The sequence below is a fragment of the Falco cherrug genome, chromosome 17 (genome assembly GCF_023634085.1).
Source record: "Falco cherrug isolate bFalChe1 chromosome 17, bFalChe1.pri, whole genome shotgun sequence".
In the NCBI taxonomy this organism is placed as follows: domain Eukaryota; kingdom Metazoa; phylum Chordata; class Aves; order Falconiformes; family Falconidae; genus Falco; species Falco cherrug.
In genome coordinates, this window is record NC_073713.1 from 2,867,673 (window position 1) to 2,884,251 (window position 16,579).

Here is a 16,579-nt window from a genome sequence, read left to right on the forward strand (position 1 = left end):
TGCTGCGGGCTGCTGCCCCGGGGCGGTCAGGCCGCCTCCCCGGGCGCTTGGCTCACCGTTGGCAACCCTGTGTCTCGCAGTGTGGGTGGAGGCGGTGTGGGACCTGGATTTCACGGACACCGAGCCCCTGGACGCCAACCTGGCAGCCGACATCGCGGGAGACGGCCTCGATGCCTTCACCCGGCTCTACCAGTGCCTGGCGCCCTTCGCTTCGGAGGCGCAGGGCAGCAGCGAGGTGAGGCCGCGCCGCCGGGCCAGCTCTGCTCCCGCTGTGCCACCGGGCCAGCTCTGCTCCCGAGGGTGTGAGCCGGGCCTGCTTTCAGGCCTGCAAAACAGGCTGAGGCTGCCCAAGGCAGTTCTGGTCATCTGTGCTAGAATGCTCCAGAGGGATGCTCTTCCCACACTTAAAAATGTATTTATATAGTATTAGGTAGAAGCATAGAACTACTTCTGTTGGAAGAGACCTTTGAGATCAAGTCCAACTGTTAACTGCCAAGGCCACCACTAAACCATATCCCTAAATATTGCATCTACACATATTTTACACGCCTCCAGAGGTGGTGACTCCACCGCCTCCCTGGGCAGCCTGTTGCGATGCTTAACCACCTTTTCAGTGAAGAAATTTTTCCAAAAACCGAATCTAAACCTCCCCTGGCATAACTTGTGACCATTTCCTCTTGTCCTGTGGCTTGTTATCTGGGAGAAGAGACTGACCCCCACCTGTCTACAACCTCCTTTCAGGTAGCTGTAGAGAACAATAAGATCTTAAGATAATAAAATATTATAACATAATTATTAAAAAAATGCATACTACAGTATATATAGGGGGTTGGTTGCAGTGGCAAGCGTTAAAATGTGAATAATGCCCACTTGTGGAGAGCTATGTTATTTCTCACTACTACACATGTGTTTTGCCTCAGAATATCTGGACCGTGTTTGCTGAAAACAACTTCTCTCATAAAGCGCTTGTGGCTGTGCTGCATCACTTTGTCCAAGCAGGGCAGCATAAAAGAGCTCAAGCACAGCAGAGAGTTTACGCTCTTCATGCTGCTGGGTTGTACTTCTTACTGCTGGAGATCCCAGGTGAGCAAGGGATGTGCCTCTTTATTGTTGGATAAATCGTGGTTCAGACAAAATCGGCTTTCTCACATTTATAAGAATTGCAGGTGGAATGCATGATGGCTTTTGAACTGTTCGCTCGATCTCCCTGAAATCCTCGGGGATCAAACTCAGCCGTGGTGTTGAGTGCTGAACAGCTGTTATTTTCTGATAGCAGCTTGGTCTCCTGTCATAAAGTGGCTTGATGGTCTCAGGCTGGGTCTGTGTGGCCGTACATCTCAGTAGCTCTGTGACAAGGTTGACAGAGGAGCCTGCACAGTACACAGAGCTGGAACCACACGTAGCCTTCTGGTTTGACATAATATGCAGTGGAGATGGGAGCTTATTCCTGTTCCCGCTCTGTAACTAGAGAGGATTTCACTGTGCAGTGTGCTTTTGGATGGGTTCATTTGTGAAAACAAAAGTATTTGTTCAAAATAACCAGCAGTTGAAGGTTTCTAGCAGGTTAATTCACAGCAGTACTCTTTTGTATTCGAGGCTAACGCATATTCTGCGGTTTTGCAGATCTTTGTTGTGCAGCACATTACCAGCTAGAAGGGGTCAATCAGCTGGTGATCCTACCTGATAATGTCATCGCTGATGACCTGTCATCCTGATGCAGTTTGCCTTTGTTCAAACAATACTTCTTTTTTCTACTTTTTTTTTTTTTCCTTCCTTACTTCTTTCTTCTCTTGAACTTTCTTAGGCTTTCAGGACAATGCCTTTGGCCTGGCCATCTCCTTGGCTGTCAAAGCAAATGGAGAGATGGCCGGATGATTTGATGTTCTCTCTCTCTGTCTGGAAGATAGCTGATGTTGTCTTTTCTGGGCAGGCAGCGTAGTTAACCAGCTGTTCCATCAAGTGATGTTTGATAAGTGTCTTCGCACTCTGACAAAAAGTTGGCCTCAAGAACAGGATCTGATGAAGAAAAGAAAGAAGATGCATACTCAAAGCTCTCAGACCAATGCAAAAAGAAATAGAAAGAAAGGAAAACCATGCAGGAATGGCAAATCCGATGTAAGACGTTTGTGTAATCTCTTTGGATGTAAGCCGCTGTTAATAAGCAAATTGTTGGCAGGCTATTTCACTTCTATGCCTCTTTTTCAGCTCTTTTTTTTAGTTCTTAACCTTTTATTCAGCAGTTCAGCTGTGCTCTTGGTCCTCTACCTATTATTAGGAATTCCAGAAGTCTGCTGATTCAGAATTAGCTGCAGTTTTGTGGCTGCTGACTAAGAAAAAATAGTTTATTTGTCTGTGGCATGTTGTTAGGTCAGTAGCAGAGGGAGGAACTAATTTAGATGAGCTTCTTCAACAGACCTCCAAGTTACTATGTGTGACCACCTTGCAAATGGCATTTGTGTTTCTTTGCCAATTTACTGATGGGAAGTTAAGGGCTAAATGCTTTAGCTAGCTGTACTCAGCTGCTCGTTCTAACATTTATATGGTTTTGGTCTGTGTTGGTTTGTGGGGTTTTTTTGTGATGGAACTGAGGATTACACATCAGGAATCCTGTGGGAACATTGGTGCCACGAGGTCATGACAAGCAAGGGGGGGAAGGTCATAGGTGCAGTGGGAATTACTTTGAGGTGAATCTCCAGGTGTCAGATTAGAACTCAGATAATTGTCTTCAGCTCTGATGGGCTTTCTCCTTCAAAACAAGAACAGGCTGTGTTGGCACTTTCTTTTTTGTACCCAACCTTCATTGGTTCCCCGCCCCCCCCCCCCCCACTGTTAAGTCTGCTAATTAATCTGAAAGAAAAGGTTTAGAATTTTTGGTGTGAAATTGTGTAGGACCTAGCCTGAGAACTCTGTGAAGCACTGGAATGTGCAAAAGAGATCAGGCAGTGCTGTGGGACAGGATGGCACCGTTTCTCTTTTCTACCAATGTAGATGGAAGAGTCATTGGAAGAGGAGCATGAGGATGAAGAGAATTGTGAAAATGCTTACTTTTCAACGGATGATCTTCTACAAATTCGCAACTCAATCTTCATTCTTCTGAAAAACTTGTTAAGACTTCTGCCTAAATTATCCCTAAAAGAAAAACCTCAGTGTGTGGAGAACTGCCTGCAGGTAAGAAGATTCAGCTCAAGGAGCCGTATGTCCCCTAACACCACCTTTTGGTGGGTGCAGAATGCTCCACAGCCACAGGAATGGTGGCAGCCCTGCCTTTCATAAGCTGGCCCCTGATCAGACCGTTGGTGTAAATCTCGGAGCAGAGTGCCTGCTCTGTGTCTGCCTCTTGTGCTTACCACTTCTGAGGTGCTTAACCCTCACTGTACCCAGGGGAAGGAGGTGCGGTATGGAGCCTCTGGCTTTGGGGTGTGCTCACGTTCTGCTTCAGGGCGGGTGCTGTGGTTTGAAAGTTAAGACTCAAGTTCTCTGTGGTCTGACCCCCAAGCAGACCTGCACATCTTCCCCTTGTGTGAAGTAGCTAAGCTTGGCTTTCTTTCCTTGCAGGTCTTCCTTGCAATGGCAAGGTTTGAGCCGACGGTACAGGAGTTTGAGTTCGAGTTTTCAGTAGCAACGTGAGCAAATAATTTTTAATGTTTATGTGGCGCTTTGAACAAATAAAGTGCTCAATGATTGTGTTATCCTGTTTATATGAAAACGAAAGCGGTGATTTGTTTTGTTACAGATAATTAGAACATGTTCTACATAGCTAACAGTAAATAACATTTAGTGCATATTGAATGTTTTCCAGTCAATGAGCATGTTTATTTGTAATGGTTGTAGTAAATGTTTCTCTGATGAGAGATGAAGACTTCTCTTTGTCTTCTTTTGCTTAGGAATGTCGACAAAGCCAAGTACATTCCCGAGCTGGCGTATCATGGGCTGTGGTTACTGTGTTCCCTTCTACACGGTACAGAAGATAAGGTAAAAGTTGGGAAAAAAAATCTTCAAAATCCTCACTGCAGCATTGAACAGAAGTGTTGTTTCTTTCCTTCTCTGCACATCATTTTTGCTTGCAGTTTTTTACTTTTCACATTAGTTTTACTTTTTTGTGCTTGTGCATGCTGCACTGGGTTTGCAAGATGCTTTTTTCCACCCCAGTCCTTATGTCCTTTGGCTTGTATGATGATGCATTTTGTGTGCATTGAATTCTGTGCTCCAGTGATTCTTGTGGCAAATGAATCGAAAGCAGAGGATAGCTACAGTGGCATTAGATCTCTGTATCTTAAAGAGAATTCCAGGTTGCCGCATTTGCCTGGAATTTTCTTGTGTCCTGCTAGATGGAGCTCCAGCACTGCTTGGAAGGTGCTGTGGCATTGGGTTGTGCAGCATGATGGGAAAGTGTTATGCGCAGATGATGGTAAGCAAGGTTGATCCTTATTCAGAGAATACTCTGTCATCATGGAACATCCAGTTCTACCAGAAATGTGTCTGCAGCTTTACATTTTTATTTTGTAATTGTAAAAAAAAAATTGTAATTTTTTTATTTAAATTGTCAAGCACGCTGTGTCATCTCCTGCTTCCCTGCGTGTTGCTCCAATGGATGGGGCTTTGAACTTTGGGTGTGACCATGCCGCTGTGTTTGCACGTCTGTGTAAACCCATCTGAACTAGCTCTGAGCTAGCAAGCCAGGGTATTAGCAGCTGTCTAGTCAGGACAGCCTGAAGCTTAGTACATGTAAACCTGACGTATACCTGAGTGTCTGCCCACATTTAGCAGCCTTAGACCCATGTGTTTCAACCTCCTTGGTTTCTCAGTGCAGCACAAGCACAATTCAGAGCTGTTGATATTTGTGGTATTAGGAAGATGTAGCAGCTCCCCTGCCAAGACCTGCCTCATCTTCCCTGCCTCTCCTGTTTGGCTGCTCAGTGAATGTCAGGATAACAAGGCATGCCGTGGTCCCAAAAGTGTGGCAGGAGGAAGCTCCCAAAGTTAAGTGCATGTGGTGGTAAAAACGTGCATTTAGTTTAAGATGTCTTCTGTGCAAAAAACAATGAATTCCCTCAAATTCCGAACATTTCTGGTGAATTGAAGCCCACTGCTTTGGTGGGCATCTGTTGATGTTTTCAGGAAGTCCTTCCTAGGCCTTACTGAACTTGTATGAGAAATCACAACTAGGGAAGACATGTGCATTAAGAATGGGTCCCCTTTGAATTATTCTGCTAGGAGTCATATTTTGAGAGGTGCTGTTATTTGGGTCTAGGTTTACTTGGTTCAGAATTATTTCATGAACCTGGTCAGAATGCTTGTCCGTGGGCTCCAGTTGCTACTGAAATTAACTTGAAAATAACCTGAACATTTTCTTTCCAGATTCTTCGTTGTGTCTTCCAGCGAATCCTCAATATCATTCTTATGCTGGAAAGCGATGTGTCTTCCAGAAGTGTAGTCCTTGCAATCACGCCGGCTGTGATCAGTGCCAGGAATCAGGCTATAAAATTCATCAGGTGAAGTACAACAGGGCGCTGGCACTACCCTTCCTGGGTATGTCTGCTCGCTCTTCTGGCACGCCTTCTCTTTACTGTTCAGTTGATAAAGGGATGAGGCAAACTGGCACTGACTTTGAAGTTCTTTGTGCAAATGAGGTTTAATTAAAATGTCTGTAATGGGAATTTACTGAACTTGCTCGCAGAAGGGAAGGCAGGTGCCATTTGACAGAAAAGTGGCAGTGGGTGGAAGGGACTCTGTGTTTTGCTTTGTGTCAGTTTTTCAGGTCTTGGGGTTTAGTACAAAATATTGTGAAGGAAATGAAAGATTAATATGGAGCTTATTTCTTAGTTCTTTGCATTCTCCTGCTGCAAGATATGTTTTGCCTATGTTTATTACTCCCCCTGGGTAGGGGTCTATGTTATTAGAAAGTGTAGCTTGTGCAGAGATCGCCAGGCAACATATAGTAAGTAGGGTGAGAACAGAGAAGCTTTTCATGTTGTCCTACTTGTAGAAAGGTATTGGGAGAAATGTTTGCTGCCTGCAAAGCCAAGTTAATGTAGAAAGTAAGTAGGTCTGTCTCCTGTTGCACTAGTGCTTGTGATTCCAGAACGTGCACTTTTCCCAACTTTTGAAATGCATTCCAAAAGGAATGTCCTTGATTTGATTTTTGCTCTGTTGTAAAGCCAACCCTATTAAAATCTGCTTGTTTTGTCTTCTGTGCAGTTCTGTAGTAGATGAGCTGAAAGAAGTTGTATTTCCTGTTCTTCGAATATTGCTGCAACATATCTGTACCAAGGTATGCTACGCTTTGTTACATCTTGAGCTGAAGAGCTTAGGTATGGATACGTTGCAGTACCTGTAACAGCTAGGAGGTCCATTTTCACAACTTTTTGTAAGGAGTGAAAAGATTTTCACCATTTGCAAATTTCTTGACAGCCTGATTATGTTATGTTTTGGTCTTTTATCAGAATTTTCAGACTTCTTAAAAATAGTGTCAGGCCCTAGGAGAATGCTGGAAGTGAAATGCTTCCCCCTGCCTGTTCACAATTGGTTGTACCCCACTTGTGACCTTTCCAAAATTTGTAGTTGCTTTTACCATGGTACAGGAAAATGAGGGTTATGAGATCTCTTTGCCTAGCTAGCTATCTGAAGATTGCCATGTAGAAATACTGCCTCTGGATTTAATCTAAGCTCCACCTTTGCCTCTGGGGAGCTTGCTGTGTGACTGTGGGTAAGTGCTGAAGTAATGACCAAGGAAGCCATAATTTTTGTCCCAGTCATTGCTGAATGTGAATGTATTGCCTCGTTAAATACAGAAATACTTCTCATAAGTCCTGAAATGCGATTCTGGTTTCTAGAGCAGAGCATCGAAGTATCACACCACGCAATTGTCCTTGTTTTTCAGATCCCAGATAAGGCTGATTATCGCACATACGCTGCACAGGCCTTGGTGAATTTGCTGAATAAACTCCCTTGCGTAGAGTTTGCTGACTTCATCGCTTGGCTTTATAAGTACTCACACCACACCAAAGTGAGTACATCTCCTTGATGTTCCAGGGTTCAGATACAGCAGTGTTTTGAAGATGAAGGCTTCGATGTCAGTACCGAATAGCATTGTAGTTACTGCTGGTACCTAAAGGCGGGTGAACTGAGTAGGCAATGCCTGTATCTTTGTTTACATTAACAGAGCACCTTGTGTGCTTTCTCTTCCAGGTTGCCTACAGAATGTTTGCTCTTGACGTAGTGTTAGCTCTGTTGGATGTGCCAGAGAGGAAGTCGGACAGCTCCCTGTCCCTGGATCATCGGAAGTTTCTAGATCATAAGTTTTTAGTACGGGTCATAGTGTTTGGCAGGTGTTTGGACAAAGCAGCCGTCATCCGTAGCAAAGCTTTAAGTGTCTTTGCCCACTGTCTTGAAATGAAAACTGCTGCTGACTTGGAGAGTGTGCGGGGCTTACTACAAAGCTGTAAGTATTATAGATAAATTAGATAGTGAAAATATTTCGTGAACTTTCTGGGGAATAGTTACCGGGAGACAGGAGAATTGGTTGTCAGGAACTTAAATCTGCATGTGTCCCTGTGTATTGTGTCATAATAAGAAGTAATAGATGAGTCTTGTTACTCGTGAAGCCTTATATTTGCGAGGGATTTATTCTTGTATATTGGTTCTAAATAGATTCTTCAGTGAGATACATTTGAAGGATATTTACAGATGACTGAAATTGCTTGGGGGGGGGGGGGGGAGTTCGTTCTTGCCTGACAGTTGATTAAATCTTGAGTTGGCTTTTGCTTCTGCTAAGTTTTTTGTTCATGATTGGCATTCTGAACTCCCTCAGGTGTGGTAAAGGCCAGATGGTACAATTCAGAAGTATGCACTTAGCATCCTATGGTTAGACTGCTTGCTTGAAAAGATTTGGAATGACAGAATATGCGGAATGAAAATATTTCATTTAATTTCTTTCTTTATTTCTTTTTGGCAGCTTCTGACTGTACAGGCTTGGAAGAAAACACAAACACTGAGAATTTGACAGTCAGTGCAGAAGGTATAGAGCTGTTCTCTTATAGTAGTTCTCAGGCTTATCTTGGCATGCCATTTTCTAAAAATAGGCATATCTGTAAAACTTTGGGCATGCATGAGCCTGTTTAACAGTGAACCATCTTGCTCGGTGAACATATGCCTTTTTTATTCTGAAACATCTAACTTCTCTTTCAGCTACGTCCAACCATACAGTGAAGACCTTAGCAACTTTCAGAACTATTGAGTTGACAGACAGCAGTGATACTACTGTGCTTAATGGTATGTCAGAATTATACTAGCCTGTTCAGATAACTTTTCAAAACCTTAATTGAAACTAGACTTTCTGAAGTGTATTCATTGTCCGTTTTTCAAAGAAAGTGGAGAGAGTTGTTAAAACACGCTTATGGGTGACGGAGGGAGTGGAAGTTCCAGCCATAAAGAAATGCTATTTCCACTCAAGTCTGAAAAATATATTTATATATGAAATACTGATGCTCATTTTTACTAATGTGGTGGCAACACTTGTTGAAAAGCAGGTAATTTACTGTTTCCGAAAAGGGTGATAATTGATGCGGGGTGTAATACTTGTAACTCCATAAATTTAAGGGTAATTAAATCTCTTGCTCCAGTGCATAAAGAACTAATACACTTTTGCTACTTAAAACACAGTACCTCTGACTAGCACTGTTAGGTAGAGATGAATTCACTTCTCTGTAGTGTCAGGTACACTGGCGTTGAAAGCAAAGCATGAGGTTAAATGCACTGATGCAGAATGGCAGGCAGCTATTTCTGATTTGTTGGTAGCATGAAATCGGCGTGTAGGTTGGCTTTTGTGGCCACATTGTACCTTCTTTGAATCTCTTCCTTTCTTTTCCTCTTCCGTGTAAAAGCTTTTCTTCCTAATCTTTAGGCTTCTGCCAGTATCTTTGCTCTCAGTTCTCGCTGTTCACCTCTCTTGAACTGCTGACAATTCAATTTGCTGCTTGGTTCACATCCTGCATTTGTGTCTTTGTTACACATCTCATGCTGCTCTTCACATGGGATCTCTCTCCCTATCTCCATGAGCCAGACTCCAGCCTTCTCCACTGAAAGCTTTTAAAACATTTTGCTGATAAATTTCATTAATCTGCTCTCTCAGATAGAAAGTCCTCCAGGCCACTTAAGGTTTTGTGTATTCCCTGTTTAGTTGCAGACTCCTTGTGGCAGGGGATGCCTGGTTTTGTATCTGATACCCAGCTGAGCATACACTTGGCAAAACAAATTAAGAAAAGGATTGGATGAAGAAAGACTGTCCTCAGCTCAAGAGGATAGCCGAAATTCAGGGCTCTCCCAGTCAGTCAAGGTGCATTAGCAAGGCTGGCTGGCACACGCCTCTGTTTGGCTTATGCCTGTGCTAATTTTACACTCTGGTCTGTGAAGACCAAACAGCTCATATTTTAGAAGCAGAATAAATTGTGGGTGAAGATAAGAAGGATGGGGATTATCTGCAGGGCGAGGTGTGCACTGCAGAATTACCACTGCCCAGGATACCAACGCTGTGTTCCCTTGATGGTTCTCTCCCATTTAGAACTTTTTTTTGTTTGTTTGTTTGTTTGTTTGTTTGGTGGTTTGCCTTGAGGTTTTTTTATCCTCTCTTCTATATCTCTGTGAGTATAATCACACTTTGCCAATTAACATTGATGATTTTAGCAAATTTGGTCACCTTCACCAGAGCTAGACTATCTTAATGGCAAAATATTGCAATAAAAAGGATCTGTGCTTTTTCTGTCAAGCTGTTCTCAGCAGCAGGATGTGATTGCAGTTAGGTGCCCATTAAGAAAGCACAGATCAAAGTCTCTTTGCTTCCTTTGGGAAAGATTTATTTTCAAACTACTTTTTATTAGATCCTTGTGACTAACCCTATGAATGGCAACAGAGTGAATCTCCATTTGAATCTCTCTTTAAGTAACACATCTCTGAATTTGGCATATATTTGAGAAATCTTAATGCTCTAAAAAGTTTTACAGCAAAAAGTAAACAGCAATAAATAGAAACCTGAAAAGTAACGGTAAAATGCTTGAAGTCATTTTCAGTCATTGTCAGGTTGTCAGTAGTCCATTTGAATGATTCAAAAGGTCAGAAATAATTGATTGTGGCTCTGTGTATTCAGTTGTGTCATTTAATAAACTGCTGTCTCGATTATGTATTTTCCTGAGAATATGCAGAAATAAGTAGGAATATGGCCACGGAAAGTACAATTAGAGGCCTAACTTGCCATTTGGGGAGGGGAGATGAGTTCTGGTTTCCTTGTAGGGGAGATGTGTTCTCGTTTCCTTGTAGACTCTTGCGTTCTTCTTCGCAGCTGCCATTCTGCAGCCTCAACAAATTCAGTCAATTCATAAATGGAGTACTTTCCCCTCTCTGAACCACAGCAGTTCATACAGTAACACTTTATACTGTGTGGAGCTCGGAGGCGTAACTCACAAGAGGTTGTAGGCATCCTAAGCTCTCGGCATACAAGTCTGTGAACTTGAGTCTGTGCTGACCCGTCTGCCCTCAGCACGCTTCTCACAGCGACGGCAGGGTGACCCGCGCTAGACCTGTGAGAGCTGTGTGTGATTTACCTGAGGAGCTTTCCAGCTGGGAAGGTAGCCTAACGTCTTTTATGGAGGCAAATAAATAGGTCTGAAATGACGGATTTTTAATTTATTTTTTTTCTTTCTGCTGCGTGTATCAAATTATTTGGTGTGTCATTTACTTTTGCAGGGTGTCCTAACATACATTTTCAAGTGAAAGAACTTGGAAAAATGCTTGAGTGTTGTTTGGGTGGTTGGTTTTTTTTTTCCTGGCTTTTACTTCATTCTGGATTATTCTAAGGGGGGGGGCGGTTTATTGTACTTTGTTGAGTCCTCCTCTCTTGCCCTCTGAAAGTCTCAGGCAATAAATTGTCGCTCATTTGAGTTCAGAGCTGTGTTCTTGCTGCTGCACCACATTCAGTGTCTTAGTGCTGCTAAACGATGGTGGGGGTTATTTCTTTTTATCACTGTTTTGGATAGGAAAAGAATTCATGGCCATGCTGAGACTGAGAGCCAAAGATGAGAAAACCAACGTGAGGAAATCTGCTCTCCAGGTACGGCGGGGTTTGTATGCTTCCCTGTTCTCGGTGGTTACCCAGAATGCCGTTACATAAATAATTAGGCCATAGCACTGTAGCAAACTCTGTGTAACTTCGCCCACCCGTAGCTTCCTGCTATTCCTGCGGAGTGCCTACAGGCCTTAAAAAGATCTTGTTTACTAGCTCCTGATAGGTAAATAATGCAAGCATGATGATGGAAAATTTTTCTAGTACTCTTGCTGGCATTCTCTTATTCTGTCATTTAGAAAGAGAGGCTCTTTTCAAATGTCAATAGGCATTTCAATTAAGCAGCTTCCTTATAAACTGAAGCATATTAGCTGCTTAGTTTGTTTTGACCTTGTTAACAAAGCGATTAGGTTATATCCAGCCTCTTTTTGCGGTATGTGTTGGTTTGCTTGTTGCTTCATTTTTTTAATGAAATCATTAACTTTTAAAGAGATACGCTTCAATGACAATGTCATCATTTTAAAAAATACACGTCTGCTGTTGACTGCCTGCCTCTGCTAGTCATCGTCACCCCAGCTCTGCCCCCTCTGTTCATGTCCTGATTTGAGCTCTCCAGATAATGTTTTACAATCATTTTGTTTTAATGCTTTTTGACTAATTAATAAATAAATAATCTCCTCTTCCTTATTACCAGGTAAAAACCATGGTTTGTACAAGACACACGTTATTTTCAAGGGGAAATTGTGACATTCATTCGATCCAAATGCTGTTATAAAAATGAAATGACTGAAAAGATGCTTCCTGTTTCATTCCACACCTCTGGTGGTGCCCAGTACTCATAAATTGTTAATGTGATGCTTCGCTCTCTGTGAGATAAATTAATCTCTAGTTAAAGTTGGTAGGGGGTAGATTGTATTTTTTATTTGCTACTTTGTGCGCATGGCCTGTATTCTCAACAAAGTCGTGCTGCTGTTTGACATCCAGGTTTTTATGAACATCATGAAGCACAAAGTGATCCCTTTTACTGCAGAAGATCTGTCTATTCTTCAGGATCGTTGCCGGGACCCTGCTGTTTCTGTGCGGAAGCAGGCCTTGCATTCTATAACAGAGCTCCTTGTGGTGAGACAAAAATATCATGAATTCTTGTGCAGAGCTGAGATGAGTGAACTGTGGGTTAAAAGGAGGAGGAAACAGACAAATCTGGTATACCATCAGTTAGTTATTCATTCAGCGCATTTCATTTTATGACTGTGTTTTAATTTTTTTTATTACCTTTCGACTCGGAAGTCATGACTCATTCTTATACATACTTGTGATTTATGTAGAATACTTCTAACTGTTGGAAACATTTATTTTCCTGGCTGTTGATTTATGTGTCATGGAGAAAATGTTTATGTTGCTGGCCTTCTCAAGTTAAAAAAAAAATATCTGAATCACTTTATGAAGGTGTAATGTGGAGATGATAGCGCTGCAATTTTTTCTTTCTTTATTTATTCACAAAAGGTTAGTAACTTAGGCTTGGAGCATAGGGTTTATATTAAGCAAAGCTCTTTTTTTTTGGTTTTGGGGTTTTTTTGTTTAAATGATCTGCTGTACAGCTTTATTGCGATACTGTCATAATTATTTATAGGGTTTCAAAACAAAGTATTACAGTACTTCAACAGAAGCAGCAGGTAGCTTGATCATAGATGTGATCAAATACCTTGTGGTGTCAAGGAGATATGAGTTCCCTTGTCCCATATGCTGCCACCTGGCAGTTGAGCAGTATGCTGAGGTTTATTAAAATGTATTTTCATAGTTGGTAGCTGAATCTGGAGCTTTCTAGGCCTTTGCTGATCTTACCCATGCACGTAGGATCCCCCTTAATGATTTTAAAAAGTTTCTAATGCGTGTGTCTCTCTCAGGTTCAGCACAACAATGTTCTGGTGCAGAAGGCCTGGTTAAATGGGGTGGTGCCTGTTGTGATGGACACTGAAAGTTCTGTCCAAGAAAAGGCCTTGGATTGCCTTGATCAGCTCTTGTTGCAACATATAAAAAATTACAAAAAATTCAGCAGTAAAGATGCAAAGCAGGCTTTAGCGTGGGATCTCCTTACCCTCTTGACTTCAGAAAGCCAGGAGATAAAGTAAGTGCGTTTTTCCCTTCATTGTGGCTCTGATGGCTTTTCCATAATAACCCTTTGTCTGCTGCATCAGATTTTTTTATTGCCTTTACTATGTTAGCATTCAGGGACAAAACCCAGAGGTTTTTTTTTACTTTTAATCCCATTAGAATACACGGTTCTTCCCTTACAGAAGGAAATTGTCTATTGACTGGAGGACTAAGAGTATGAGTTTGTACTCTCAGTGCTCTCATTCACTGTGCAGCCACAGACCGTTATAGAACCATAGAATGGTTTGGGTTGGAAGGGACCTTAGAGACCATCTAGTTCCAAACTCCCTGCCATGGGCAGAGACACCTCCCACTAGAGCAGGTTGCTCCAAGCTCCATCCTTGAACACTTCCAGGGATGGGGCATCCACAGCTTCTCCAGGCAACAAATTCCAGTGCCTTACCACCCTCATAGTGAGGAATTTCTTCCTAATATCTAATGTAAATCTACTCACTCAGTTTAAAGGTGTTACCCCTTGTCCTATCACTGCATGCCCATGTAAAAAGTCCCTCTCCAGCTTTCCTGTAGGCCTTTTCAGGTACTGGCAGGCCACTCTAAGGTCTTTCTGGAACCTTCTCCAGGCTGAACAACCCCAACTCTCTCATCACCCTGTCTTTATAGGAGTGGTAGTGATGTGTTGGTAGCAGCATGAATATTTAAGTCAAATGGAGGTGTTCTGATGACAGAAGTAAGAGAGGATATATAAAGAAAGGAGAACATCGCCTTTTATTAATTGTGATGTACAATATGTTACTTGTCTTATGACAAATAGAATTATTCTGCCTTTTGCAGAATGCTGTGGGAAGAAGCAGAAGAAATGGGATGACACACAGTATGACAAGGACACAACATTGATTAAAGGCAGCTGTATGTTTATTAGTCAACAGGGCATAATAGCTCAGAAATAGCAAATGAGATACTGGTTGTGCTGCCTTGCCAATCTGTGAAACTGACAATGTTCTAATTTGGACTATTTTATAACATAGTTTGCAGATTCATGGCACCTTCTTCTTCAGGACCTTAGAGTACCTTGCAGCTTGATAAATCTCAGAACTCTTTCAACATGAAGTCGGTAATTAGGGTTAAATAGAAAAATGAGCAAGGTATGATGCCTTAACATTAATGTATCCTGTCCCATTATGGATAATAAATAACAACTACCAGAAAGTCTTTATTACAGATTGCTGAGATTATATTTTCTTGATGCATCATGGTATCAGTTGGGCCTTAGATCTTACTGACACAGAGTACTACATCCATGCATGTAGGCCAGGTCTGTAGCGCATCCAGGTTATGAACTGAAAGACTGAAAATGTTGGTAGTAAAATACATAGTACAAATCTCTACGTATTCTGAGTAGTGGGAATGCCAAGGAACAGCAGCTTTGTTGTGTTGCCCAGTGCATCCTGGACAGGGATGTTGGGTTTTACTGCCAGTGTCTAAGATCAAGTGTTTTGTTTAACCCTCCTTTAACTTCTCTTTTCTTCTTTCTTCCTTGTAGCCGTTACTTGAACAAAGCTTTTCATATATGGTCCCAACAGAAGAAGTTCACCACCACTTTTGTTAATAATGTCATGTCTCATGTGCAAACGGAGCATGCTGTATCGGCTTGGATGTTGCTTGCGAAGGTGGCAGCTTCCTCACCCCAGCTGGATTATTCCAAGGTCATTGAATCCTGGGACAATGTCAGCAGGTATATGTGTGCTTTGAACACCTTCCATCCTGCAGGAAGGAGATGAAGAGGAGGAGTGAGCACTTTCTGTCCTTCCACAGGCAGATGGCTGTTCAGCTGCTTAGATCGCAGCTCTTTATTGAAGTTCTGCAGCTAGGAGGCAAGCAATGGCCTGCAGATTTGTATATGCAGTAACCAACTCTTACCTTAACCTGAGTTTTCATTTGGGTTGAGAAGTCTGCCTCAATAATGCATATCCCAGATGAAAGGATTTTTCTGCTGTGATTTGGTGTTGTTCCTTAGTGTTAACGTTAGTTTATCTGCTCCACTGTTTTTCAGGCAGCAGGACATGAGCGCTGATACTACAGGACATATACTGTGTGTCATCGGTCATGTTGCAAAGCACCTCCCTAAAAGCACCTGTGAGAGGCTGATTGGTGAGTGGCCCTGAGAAAAACTGCAGAGGGAAGGCAGGGTTCGCACCTCCCATCGTAACAGTCATTTCTTCTCTATAAGTAGTTGACAAGCTTAGAAAATGCTCATTTTGTACGTGTGATCTCCTTTTCAGGTAATATCAAGTGCTGGCTGTGGGAATTTCAGTGTCCCTTGGAGGTGATTAGCCCAGCTGTAGAAACTCTGCAGAAGCTCTGCCATGTGTGTGCAGATGTGCTGGAGGAGGCACAGGTGTGACTTAAAATACTCTTGGTTCAGACTTAGGAGGGCTGTCTTTTGAAAGCGGCTTCTGTCTCCAGTCTGTAGCTTGATCAGCTCTCTAAACAAAGAGGATCTGACCCCAGCATCTTGAGTCTATTCTGCTCAGCTCTCTGACTTGCTTTACTGCTGTTGTGCTGGAGAGCATCCTGTAGCTAAGGATGGACTTGTAAGAAATCTTCTTTCTTCAGAAGGATTTCTTCCCCACCCTGAAATACCTTGCATTTGCCTTCTGTCAAAGTTTACATAATTCCTAAAGGAGACCTTTGTGGTATCAGCTATTTTGCAGGCTCGGTCCAGTTTGAAGCTATAGGTTTATACTGTAAACTCTGATTATTCTATACCAGAGCTTTGCAGATACACATCTAGGTCTAGCTTTTTCATGGGACCAAACAAGGAGTTAATAACACATCATTTGCACATTTCTCTTTTCTGCCCCCATTTGTTTTATGCCATAGCTTTGTTCCACTCCCATAGTGAGAAGGTAAGCTATCTTTTGCCGGTAAAATAGACATCTCAGCCTGAGCACAGTTGCAAAGAAGCTAAAGCTGATGCAGGCCTCTCTTGCTAATGATCTCTTTCTGCATGTGTTATATTTCTCTTTTAGTATTGATCATAGCTATTTTATAATAGGCATCCCAATAAAGTTTAGTAAATCGTGTGTAAAACTGCACATGCTAGGCTTCAGAAGCCAGGGCGGATCGATGCTTTCTCATTTTATAAATTGACAGTCAGAAAATCCTCCCTTGTATCGCAGTATGTTGGCTTACAATCAAATGCAGGTGTTCCTGTACACTGGTCACTTTATCAGATCTAACAGCTTACCTGCCACACATAGATGTATTAGATTTCTTAGGTAACCAGTTTTAGATGGTAGAAAAAGAGAAATGATGCTTTATTTTCATCGCAGCCTGGTAGACAATTAGCTTTTTTTGTTTCCATTCCCTCTCTTGGAATTTGCATCGTGTTTTCATGTGAATGGAACTGCGTTT

At 42.2% G+C, this 16,579-nt stretch overlaps 1 protein-coding gene across 2 annotated transcripts in view; it reads left to right on the forward strand.

The window, feature by feature from the left end:
- The window catches only part of NCAPD3 (non-SMC condensin II complex subunit D3), a 29,068-nt gene that overhangs the window by 206 nt on the left and 12,283 nt on the right, over nucleotides 1-16,579 (forward strand). For both annotated transcript variants that reach the window (XM_055695870.1, XM_055695871.1), the window contains exons 2-19: nucleotides 81-235; nucleotides 921-1,083; nucleotides 1,931-2,115; nucleotides 2,989-3,168; nucleotides 3,556-3,623; nucleotides 3,885-3,972; nucleotides 5,359-5,492; nucleotides 6,199-6,271; nucleotides 6,881-7,006; nucleotides 7,189-7,441; nucleotides 7,955-8,017; nucleotides 8,188-8,271; nucleotides 11,028-11,101; nucleotides 12,038-12,172; nucleotides 12,958-13,178; nucleotides 14,706-14,897; nucleotides 15,216-15,313; nucleotides 15,445-15,560. In XM_055695870.1, coding sequence (XP_055551845.1) covers nucleotides 81-235; nucleotides 921-1,083; nucleotides 1,931-2,115; nucleotides 2,989-3,168; nucleotides 3,556-3,623; nucleotides 3,885-3,972; nucleotides 5,359-5,492; nucleotides 6,199-6,271; nucleotides 6,881-7,006; nucleotides 7,189-7,441; nucleotides 7,955-8,017; nucleotides 8,188-8,271; nucleotides 11,028-11,101; nucleotides 12,038-12,172; nucleotides 12,958-13,178; nucleotides 14,706-14,897; nucleotides 15,216-15,313; nucleotides 15,445-15,560 — 2,408 coding nt within the window. The remainder of the gene's footprint in view (nucleotides 1-80; nucleotides 236-920; nucleotides 1,084-1,930; nucleotides 2,116-2,988; nucleotides 3,169-3,555; nucleotides 3,624-3,884; nucleotides 3,973-5,358; nucleotides 5,493-6,198; nucleotides 6,272-6,880; nucleotides 7,007-7,188; nucleotides 7,442-7,954; nucleotides 8,018-8,187; nucleotides 8,272-11,027; nucleotides 11,102-12,037; nucleotides 12,173-12,957; nucleotides 13,179-14,705; nucleotides 14,898-15,215; nucleotides 15,314-15,444; nucleotides 15,561-16,579) is intronic.